The 11657-nt window shown below is 36.7% G+C and overlaps 1 protein-coding gene across 1 annotated transcript; it reads left to right on the forward strand.

Annotated features, from left to right (window-relative positions):
- The first annotated feature begins 1887 nt into the window (after positions 1–1887).
- Positions 1888–7686, forward strand: LOC113304562 (homeobox-leucine zipper protein PROTODERMAL FACTOR 2-like). The gene is made up of 13 exons (XM_026553705.1): positions 1888–2256; positions 2472–3236; positions 3663–3895; positions 3990–4107; positions 4228–4416; positions 4523–4966; positions 5082–5183; positions 5321–5527; positions 5652–5823; positions 5914–6185; positions 6329–6433; positions 6538–6923; positions 7332–7686. Exons 2-12 carry the CDS (start codon positions 3165–3167, stop codon positions 6901–6903), a joined length of 2280 nt encoding a protein of 759 aa, XP_026409490.1. The 5' UTR covers positions 1888–2256; positions 2472–3164; the 3' UTR covers positions 6904–6923; positions 7332–7686.
- Positions 7687–11657: the final 3971 nt, after the last annotated feature.

Here is an 11657-nt window from a genome sequence, read left to right on the forward strand (position 1 = left end):
GTTAAATTTTCCATCAAAAAAATAAATATAAAATATTAAAGTTGGAATTTGAGTTGTTGAAGTGACGGATTAGAAGTTTTACACTCTTTCTTTTTTCTTTATTCTTCCCTTCTTAAAGAAAAACCTAGAGTCTTTTCATCTTTCTTGCTCATATTTGGTTATTTTGGACCAGATATGAGCAATGATTATTGTTTTTCTTTCGTTTTAGTAGATTTTATAATTGAATAAGATGTTGTTTATTAATTTATGGTGTTTTATGACACATTTCTTCACCATTTTGGTGATTTTATCTTCCCTTTTTGGGCGATTCTTTTTTGTCTTTGAGAGCGATTATTTCTTCACTTTGATGGTGATTTGTTTAATCTATGTTGGTTGTTTCATGACTTGTTATTCTAGATTCGAGAACATCGACGATTCAACACGGCATCGCTTTGAGTTCATCTTCAACAAAAGGGATTTAGGGCATCCTGGTTTTTCGTTCATATATACAAGATTAAGGGCTAAGCACTCCATTCTTTTTGGAGCATCTCTTGTTATAGAAGACAAACATTCAAAATGGTCGGAATTGATTCCGGATTATACCATCTTTTCTCTCTACTTTTCATACAAAAATTGGGTACATTTGCAGTATGTTGCTCTTTCTCTTCGCGAATTACATGTAATTGGTATCTTTATTTGTATTGGGGTTTTAATTTTCCTGTATTTTGATGTTCTTCTTCTTGTAAACAATCATGTAATCACCTTTTTGGATTGAATGAAATGTGGTCTGATTGTTCATCGAAAAGAGTTGTTAAAGTGACGACTAATAAGGATCTAATCTGATACGAAAATCGAAGGAATATGACTAGTGCATTTGCATGCGTTGAGCTAACTTATCATTATACATACATATGATTTTTGATATATAAAACATTATATATGTTTTATTCCTTCTCTCTTCCCTTTCTTTAAAAAAAAAAGCAAAAACCCTTTAGCCGTCTTGCTCTGATTTGGTCATTTTGGACCAGATCTGAGTAAGGATTCTTTTTCTTTTAAAGGTTTTGGTAGTAGGTAATGGAATAAGATGTTTTTACGTCGTTTTTGGTGTCTTTTGACATATTTCTTCGTCGTTTTGGGACGATTTTTCTTCGTCGTTGTAGGGCGTTTTTTTCGAACTTTAGTGGCTGGTTCGTGGCTTGCTATTCTTGATTCAAAAACATCAACGATTCATCACGACATCGCTTTGAATCGGCATCCGTGTTCGTGTGGATCGACAAATTTATGGGCAAAGTACTCCTTTGTATTAGGTGCATCTCTTATCGAAGAAGAAGAATACAATCAAATTAAATGGTCGGAGTTTATTTCCGAATATAACATCATCTCTCCCTTATACAATAAATTCTTTTGGATATCTTTGTTGTTTATCGCTCTTTCTCTTCGCGATCTACTTGTAATTGATGTCCTTATTTTTATTAGGGTTTTGATTATTTTGCATTTTGATGTTTTTGTTATTCTTGTAAGCGAACATGTAATCACGATTTTGATCTGAATGTATTGAAATTTGTTGAAAGTCAAAAAAAAAAATTACATATATATATCAATTCTTACACTATTTCAATCTTAATACTCTACTTATCCAAATATTCACCCTAGTTACATAGAAGAATAATAATATATTATTGATAAAATGAATTAATAATGCTAAAAATTGTGTTTAAATATATATGCTTTAATTTAATCAAGCTTTTTATGCGATATAAAACAAAGGAATTCGAATTTGACACTGTATTTGGTAGCCGTCATTCGATTTCCTCCTCACGACCTTGTAATCCTTTTTCGTTTCACTCAAACCACATTAGATGCTCTTGCTACTCGCTCTCTTCCTCTCCGTAGAGTGATAGAGGGAGCATTTACGTTTCTATCTCCCCTATCTCTCTCTCTCTTCGCTGGAGGATCATTTATTGCAATTGCACCATCTCTACGCTCTCTGCAATTACTTCTCGCTGCCACATCTTCTTTCCTCATACCTGTTCCCCTTCTTTCCTCTATCTCTCTCATCATCATCTTCATCGGTCATATTAGCTCTCTTCTCCTCACATAGAAAGAGAGAGAGAGAGAGAGAGAGAGAGAGAGAGTGAAAGTATCATAATCAAAATTCCAAAAGGTTTGATTCACAATCCTAAGCCGATTCATCCTCAACAACAACGAATTTTTAATTTGTTTGCTGTTTTGCTAATCAAAGTTCGTCCCTCTTATCAGACACTGAATACAGGCAAGGTACGAACGCAGTAATATTGCTCTCAGCAATTTTGTTTGAAAAAATCCCTCCATTTTTCTGTTTGCTCTATTTAAAATTTTAATACTACACCATCAATGTTACATTTTTCCCTGCACTTAGTGTTCATCTCTCTCTCTCTATCTCTCTCTCTTGACTTTTAAAATCTGTACGTTTTTTTTTCATTAATCATTTTCCTCATTTCACTGATATACAGTGTTTAGTGTATGGTAAGAAAGTGAGAGTTGAAGTTGAATGCTCCGAGATCTTCGTGGGCGTTGATTTCTGTGGAGAGGAGAGAAAAGAAGAGATGAGACATTTTAGCGCGTCAGCCTTGATCTTTCCCTGCTCTCTGCTGTCTCACTTAAATTTCTTCAACCCCCATCATCACCATTTTTCTCTCTCTGATTATTTCTCTTGTGGATTGGCACGTATATGACGAGCAAGGACGGAAACAGTCTGCAGAGAGGGAGAGAGTTGAAATTTAACCCCTTCGAAAAGAGAGAGACGTAGAGCCATGGTCTGCCAGTATATTACTTGTAATAAACTAATTAGCTATGCTCAGACCGCACCAGAAGAGAATCTAATTAAACCACTATCCAACAGCTCTTTCCCTCTTCATCTCTCTCTGCTCTACCTCCTATCTCTCTTTGTATATTCTCACTATATAAACACCAACCCTAAGGGTTAGACTTTGACAAATAAAGTAGTAAACCAAAGAAACAGACAAACTTACAATACTAATATATTTAGACTTTGTGCAAAAGTTTTCCCTCTGTAGTACACTACTACTGGTTTGTGTTGCAGAGAGAAAGAAGACTATTAGGGTTAGGGTTTCTTTCATCAGTTTTGACCCTGAGAGTAAAGAATTAGTTTTGTTTGTGTAAACTATACTTCCTTCCTCATCAATATGATGATAAGGAATGGAAAACTTGAAGGATTTGGGTCATTTACTTCTTCTAGACATAGGCTTACTCATCAGGTTAGACCATCTCTCTCTCTGTTTCTTCTTTTTATTACATCTTCATCTTTCCACTTTGACTTGTGTGTTTTTCATTTTGTTCCCAGATTTTTATTAGTATGCTAATAGAATTGAGTTTAGACTTAAAACATGTATTAAGCATTTGACCAAATCCGTCTCGTTACTCGTGAAAGCGCGTTATTAAATCATATATGACTCATGTCTCATCTCGCAGAAGAGAGAGAGACTGTGTTTGTGCTTTTGATCGGTCAACTTTCTACTATTTTTTTCATCAGTTTTCTTAAAGTTTTTTAGTTCCTTCGGTTTTTCCAAAAATCATCGGTCTGCTAGCAGCTGTTTCTACTTTTCATTTTCATTTTCTTAACATGCATTTTATTACTAAATGATTTAAATACAATAAGCTACAAGAATCTGAAAGATCTATAGATGAATATGTTTCAGCCAAATATGTTTGATCATACTCAACACAATCCCCTGGATATGATGTCGGACAACGATCTGGCGAGGATTAGTAATACCGTCGATGAATTCGATAGTAAATCTGGAAGTGAGTACCTGGAAGGTGGCTCAGGTGATGACCAAGCTGATCCAACAACTCAACGTGCGAAAAAGAAACGTTATCATCGTCATACCCAACATCAAATTCAAGAAATGGAAGCGTAAGCTCTCTCTCTCTCTCTTGCTTTCTCTAACATGTTTTGACTTTAAAATTACGTTTTCATGATTTGGTATATGCTTTCTTCGTTCTTACAGTTTCTTCAAGGAGTGTCCACATCCAGATGATAAGCAAAGGAAAGAACTTGGGCGAGAATTAGGTTTAGAACCTCTGCAAGTCAAATTTTGGTTCCAAAACAAACGTACACAAATGAAGGTAATATTTAATAGTAATAGAGTTCTAGTAAGTTTTTTTTCTTTGAATACTTTAAGCGTAAGTATTATTCTAATTAGACAGAGTTCGACACTAAGATTACTTGCTCTACTACTGTCACAGACTCAACATGAACGCCATGAGAACACGCAATTGAGAATGGAAAACGATAAGCTTAGAGCAGAAAACATGAGGTATAAAGAAGCACTTAGCAACACCTCGTGCCCTAACTGTGGTGGTCCCACTTCTTTGGGTGAAATGTCATTTGATGAGCACCACTTGAGAATCGAAAATGCTCGACTAAGAGAAGAGGTATACTTACCATCCGCCTTTTCTCCCTTATGGGGTTTGGAAATCTTCTCTTGTTATTTATATGTAATCATAATGCATACTGGTTTCTGTTTTTTGGTTATTACAGATTGATAGAATTTCAGCTATAGCTGCAAAGTATGTTGGGAAACCAATGGGTTCATCATTCCCTCTTCTTCCTCCCCCAATTCCTTCCCGGTCATCACTTGACCTTGGAGTTGGAATTCAAGGAGGACTTCGAGGAGACATTTTCGGTGGAGGAGGTGATCTGCTTAGATCCCTTTCTGGATCCCTTACAGAGGCCGACGAGCCAGTTATCGTTGAGTTAGCTGTAGGTGCAATGGAAGAGTTGATCCGAATGGTTCAATTAGGGGAACCACTATGGGTTGCTGGCCCTGATGGTGCTACTGAGATTCTAAGCGAAGATGAGTACATGAGAACATTCCCAAGGGGAATTGGACCTAAACCATTTGGATTAAAAACTGAAGCTTCTCGCCAAAGCGCTGATGTTATTATGAACCATATGAACTTAGTCGAGATTCTTATGGACGCGGTATGTTTTAGACGTTAGTTGTGAATACACTTACACTTTGATGCTTTTCAATGTATAAAAGACTACTCGTTACAGCTTTGTTTGACAACAATCTTCAATGTCTTTTGTTTATCAGGGTCGATGGTCCAGTTTATTTTCCAGCATAGTTCCAAGGGCCATGACTGTAGAAGTCCTGTCAACTGGTGTAGCTGGAAATTTTAATGGAGCACTGCAAGTGGTATTGCATTCTTAACTTTTACCATCGTGTTTGGTTTGAACTTTAAACAGTATAAAGTTTCAGGTTACTAATTCAAAACAAATAAAAAATATTTACAGTTCCGGTTATAAATGACTTCATGTTATGATTTTCTCTAGATGACAGCTGAATTCCAAGTTCCTTCCCCTCTTGTACCAACCCGCGAGAGTTTGTTTGTGAGGTACTGTAAACAACATTCTGATAATACATGGGCGGTTGTGGATGTTTCCTTGGAGCATTTACATCCAAGTAGCCCACCTGTATCGAGATGTCGAAGAAGGCCATCAGGCTGTTTGATCCAAGAGATGCCAAATGGTTACTCGAAGGTAATCTGAACTGTACAAGTACTTGTTTTTTGTTTTTTGAAAGAGTAGTTAGTTCTTTTATATTTAATACTGTGGGAAACAACTTATGTTATTCACCTAACAGTGATGAGCTGTAAACTTTTAGGTTGTCTGGGTGGAGCATGTAGAAGTAGATGACAGAGCAGTTCACAGTATATACAGATCACTGGTTAACTCAGCTCTTGGATTTGGTGCCAAGCGTTGGATCGCAACCTTAGATCGGCAGTGTGAACGCCTTGCTAGTGTTATGGCGAGTACTACATTTTTAGCCGATCCTGGTAATATATACCTCCTTGGTTACCTGCAACCAAGCTCCCATCATTTTTGAATGGTTGCTAACGAATTTTCAATTGTTGCTATATGTACAGTAATAAATAATCAAGAGGGGAGAAAGAGTATGCTGAAGCTCTCTGAAAGAATGGTTATGAGTTTCTGTTCTGGTGTAAGTGCTTCTACCACTCACACGTGGACTACTTTATCCGGAAGTGGTGCTGAGGATGTGAAGGTGATGACAAGAAAGAGCGTTGATGATCCAGGAAGGCCTCCTGGTATTGTGCTCAATGCAGCTACTTCCTTCTGGCTTCCTGTACCACCAAAGAGGGTTTTTGATTTTCTTCGAGATGAAAACTCTCGAAATGAGGTACGGAATGCTCAATCTTGTATTCACGACAGATTTTCTTATTGTATTAAATTCATGGAGGTTCAGGTTTTCAAATTTCATATTCTAAGTTGCACAAATTTGCGTGACTCATAACTTTTCCTTCTTTGTGTCCTAATCACCAGTGGGATATCCTTTCAAATGGTGGTGATGTTCAAGAAATGGCACATATTGCTAATGGTCGTGATCCTGGAAACTGTGTTTCTCTGCTCCGTGTTCATGGTGTCCATGTAAGTTTCATATTTGTTGCATACTTAATCAATTTATAAATGAATCTAAACGGATAACTTAAACACTTCATTATTGATGTCCTAAAATTTTATGTATATTGCAGAGTGCAAACTCAAGCCCAAATAACATGTTGATACTGCAAGAGAGTTGTACCAATGCAACGGGGTCATTCGTAATTTACGCTCCAGTTGATATTGCTGCGATGAATGCAGTTCTAAATGGTGAAGACCCAGATTACGTAGCACTATTGCCTTCAGGTTTTGCTATACTTCCTGATGGACCCACAGTTCATGGAGGGGGAACTGCAGCTGTTGGGTCTGGCGGATCACTCCTAACTGTTGCATTTCAAATCCTGGTTGATTCGATTCCAACAGCAAAACTCTCTCTGGGATCAGTGGCTACTGTCAACAGCCTCATTGCTTGCACTGTGGAGAGGATCAAGGCTGCAGTTAATAGTGACAGCACGTAAATGGAAGTCCTAACTTGTTGGTACGCACGTTGAACTCTTTTATTCTTGCTAGTTATGACATTTGGCTTAATTGAGGATTCCACTATTAGTGGTTTCACAAAGTACCTTTAGAGGTTTTAAGTTTTTAGCATAGTGGGAGTTTTGGGTGAGATTATGAAGCAAAAAACAAATGCGTATACACATAAAGATGCTTGCTATAATTTGTGTATTAGCTAGTGCTTTGTTTCATGTGTTTTATGCACTATTATGTGCATAAGAATGAGGAGGTTACCCTTAACTGATTTATTTCCAAAAGAGTAAACAGTCTTAATCATCTGATGCATGGAGATGATTAAGTTGTATATGAAATGTTTTTTTATCTTTTGTTGTTGTGTGTAGTTTTCAGTGTAGTTCTTTTCTCACATTTCTTTGTTTCTCTGTGATGATAGTAACAAAGAAAAGAGAAGAAGAAGTAAACGTATGATGACAAAGGAGAAAAGTAAGATATTAGGGTTTGTAAAAGAGAAGAATGAAGAAGTCAAGAACGCACCTTACATGATCCTTGCCTTTTGGTGTTTGCTTATTTGTTGTTGTTGTAAGAAGAAAAGTGAAGAGAAGACGTGACAAGGGTGTGCACTTCACCACCATGCAAGGGTTATTGGTTCGGGCATTGACTTCCCTTTTTATATTAAAAAAAGAAGAAGAAGAAAGAACTTGACTATGTAAGACTAGTAGAGTTAAAATGACATCTCAAGATTTTGTTGTAGTTTCCATGAGAGTATAAAATAACTCGTTTTTATTCAATCTCTCTTTGTCTCTTGGGGTTCGAATTAAATACTCGTAATAATTTGACTTACTAAACTTTGGGTGTTTGGCTTCGTGTTCACTTTTTTTTCCTGGTTAAATTGGGGCCTATAAGAATTAATTTGGGCATATCACTACGTAACAAAAAAAAGATATTTTGAAGTAAAATGAAAAACCCCTTAATCAAATATTTTTTAATGGCTAATTTACTCCTGATTAATTAGTGTTAATTCGGGTGATTAGTGATAAAATATCGTGTTAGATGTGCAATTAACTTGTGTTAATGAATCATTTGAACATGAAAAAATTTGAAAATTTGAAATTTTTTGAAGAACACCAACTCAGAATCGGTATATGTTCTCATTGGTATCAACCGATTGTAACCTCAAAAATATACAGATATTTTTTGAAACTTGCTTCTACCCATAATCGGTTTATATGGACATGAAAATCAACCGATTATCCGGAATCAGTTTATATGGACATGAGCATAAACTGATTGTGGGTAAAAATTTTCTTTTTTATCTGTGAATTAATCTGTTATTAAACATCAAATGAAATTAAAATTCATTCTATACCCGAGTTAAGAATGAGTATGACTTCATACTCAATCTCAGATCAAGATGTTATACTCGTTTTTAATTCGAGTATAAAGTTATACTCCTTTTCGAATTGGGTAAAACCATATAGAACTATTTTAGTTTTCATTTGTAATCGAAATGAAATCGAGTATGATTTCATACTCATTTTATGATCGAGTATTAATCGGAAAAAAAAGGATTAACCAGAATCGGTTTACACGACACATATATAAAAATCGATTCCTGACATTGCACAACAAGAATCGGTTTATAAAAATGCTCATATAATCCGATTCTAACAAAAAAAAAACACAAAAAATAATTATCTCTTTCATATCATAATCGGGCTATGTGGGCATTAACGTAAACCGATTCTGGTTCAATTTCCTCCCACCAGAATGCCCATCCAGGACAATCGGTCTTTGTGGGCATAAACAACAACCGTTTCTAAATGAAATCGTTTTACAAGTGCATTGACGTAGACCGGTTGTTATAAACACAAAAAACTTTGATTTAAAAAAATTAGATTGTTTGAGTGATTACATGTTATTGAAACCTACTCTAGAGGATTGGGTTAATAGAAAAGTACCAGACTCGAGCTAAAACGAAAATTACTTATTTTAGTGAATTTCGTGATTATCGACAATGTTTTCGTTTGATTTTGAATTCTTAATTTTGACGGAAGTGGAAATGGAAATGGAAATGATTTTGATTTTTTTTATTAGGATTTAACGAGGATAAATTAGTAGTATTAAAATTTCATAAAGGGTAAAATGGTAGTTTCATCAAACTTAAACACCCCTTATTATTCTCTATGGGGTGTGTAGATACCATAATCTGTATGGACACATGGAGGATGATTAGAAGCTGCAGCTGGACACAAGAATACAGCAGCACACACCATATCAACCCCAACACAGCTTCAATCCTAAGCTAAGGATAGAAGAGTAATTATCCGGAAGATATTTTCCCTTTATAAACCAAAACGATTAGGTCTAGAGGGGAGGCGGGGTCGGCAGAAGAGAGAGGAGGGTTCTGTTTCTATTTCTTTTCTCTTTTCTATTCTTGCTATGGATTACTCACAGAGAGATTGACGAAGCTCCTTCAATGTAACCCAACAATCTTAATAAACATCTTAACTCTTTTTCACCCGTGGATGTAGACACTCCGTTGTCGAACCACGTATATGCTTGTGTTGATTTCTATTTCATTTCATTGCACTTAATTTCGTTCATGATTTGAGTCTATATCTTGTTATAGACAGTACTTTATCATGTGTTTCAATTGGTTGTGCTACCAAATTAATGGTGTTCACATTTTGGCGCTAGAATCAGGTTGTGAGGAAAGAATTTATTCTACCTTCTCAAAATGTATTTTCTTTTAAATATGATAAGAATTTCTGAAATTTGTTTTCAGTTTTCTATCTCTTTCGACTCAGATTTCTGTCAATTTGTTATTCTTACATAGAGAATCTGCTGGGATGCCACCCAAAATCGAACGAATCCCATGTGAAAAGCCAGATCTGGAATGCCTGTTAACTGTTTGCCAAAATAATCCAATGAAAGACAAGTTTTAACTTTTTAACTTATTTTACAGCCATAAGCATTACTACATACCACCGTTGTTGCTGCCATGATGCGGTTAATCGCACTCATTAATACTTGGGTTCTTTAGTGATCTAAAGCCCGAAGATGATCTAAAGCCCGAAGATGATGAGCCAAAGCCTTGCTACGATGCCAAAAGTCCGAAGAGTTCAAGCTGAAGATCAAAGCAACAGAGTTACACGAAAGTTCCAAGTATTAATACTTGGAACATTACCAATGAGATCCGATAATAGAGGCATATCTTCATGAATAAAGAGATCGAGATATGAAGATATCTCTTTCAGATTCATGAAGATATTCCTTACCAATGAGATGAAGACATCTCTTTCTCTCTCCGTTCCCTATCTCCGCTCACTCAGGGGCAGAGTCCAAATACCGCTGATGCTTCGTTCTCTTTAGCATGGAGTACGTAAAGAGCAATATCAAATAACCAGTAAAAGTAGTTCTGCCGATGATGTCAAAGACAAAGCCCTAGATACTCCTTGTTACTGTCAACTGATCTTGTCGCTACGAACGTAAAGCTGCTGCTGGCTGATGGTATAGACTTCTTCCAGTATAGAGCATACATGGGGAAAATAGCTTATGAATATATCAGACGGGAATGCAAAGCCTTGCAACGACCATAATGAGCGGTTGTCTGACGTCGACGATGGCATGAAGATACCAAGTCTGATGTCGATGAAGCTAAAAGAGTTTAGCCAAGCTCAGTTAAAAGCCACGGTATAACTCAAGTCTGATTTCGACGATGGCATGAAGATGCCAAGTCTGATATCGATGACGATGAGTTAACCCACCTCTGATATCGACGCGCGATAAAACCGGAAACTCATTACTCCCAACAGTATTGGCTCCGGAGTTCTTATATTATACTCCTATTATTCAGCGACCGTTGTCTCCAGTGCTATCAGTTTGCAAGCTTCGCGAAAATATATCAAAAACACGAAGAGTACATTGTTTCTGGGTTAATACGATGCATTAAAACCGATGCAGCACCAAAAACGAAGATCTAATGCCCGAAGGCTGGAGTGCGATGACAATGAAGAGCCGAAGTCTTGCTACGAAGAGTTTTTTTTCATGATGTTAATTAGTATTCTTCTTTATTCATAATATTAATTTCAACGTGCTGTGGAAGACTATCACCAAGGAAAAACACGGAAAGATTTTTCTTCTTGGTATTCTAAGGACAGTTTTTGTGATCCTTAATGTCCGTCTTTGGGAGGACGGACGGGTGTTAAATGAACCACTATCCTTGCGTGCTGTTGCACGCTCCAAAAATAAGCCGATAGATGATGCTTCCTCGCATACTTGCAACCGCTGCAAACAGAGAATTAAATTGGTTAAAAAGTGCTTACAACCGGTGCAGTTCAACCTGTTGTGTATATGCCATAATAGGCTATCTTCCAAAATGACTTGTTAAGACAAAGGAACGAAGGCTCTCCACACAGCGATGACTTGTTTACACGAAGCATTCGTGTTTACACGAAGCTTTAACGATGACTTGTTAAGATAACTTGTTAACACGAAGCATAGTTTACTCGAAGATATGACTTCACTTCACACAACGATGATATAACTTCGGTCACACACTACAGAGACGCAGCTCCTATCTTCACCCCAAGATTGATGTAGAGCCATCTTCTTTATAACCGACGACGATGCCGCGTAGCAAGATCGTGAGCTGTTAACCAATCGTATAACCAAATTTCAAACGGCGTTACACGAAGACACCAAGAACCAAACAATGTGTCAGCAAACTCAACAAAACCTACATGACTCGAAGCAGGGG

This window comes from Papaver somniferum, chromosome 1, assembly GCF_003573695.1.
Source record: "Papaver somniferum cultivar HN1 chromosome 1, ASM357369v1, whole genome shotgun sequence".
NCBI classification, from domain to species: Eukaryota; Viridiplantae; Streptophyta; class Magnoliopsida; order Ranunculales; family Papaveraceae; genus Papaver; species Papaver somniferum.

Bases quoted from the DNA above. Each gene is read 5' to 3' on its own strand.
- LOC113304562 (XM_026553705.1), top strand. From the start codon at position 3,165: ATGATGATAAGGAATGGAAAACTTGAAGGATTTGGGTCATTTACTTCT. The intron at 4,108-4,227 runs GTAATATTTAAT...CTACTGTCACAG, and splicing joins ACAAACGTACACAAATGAAG to ACTCAACATGAACGCCATGA. The intron at 5,528-5,651 runs GTAATCTGAACT...GTAAACTTTTAG, and splicing joins TGCCAAATGGTTACTCGAAG to GTTGTCTGGGTGGAGCATGT.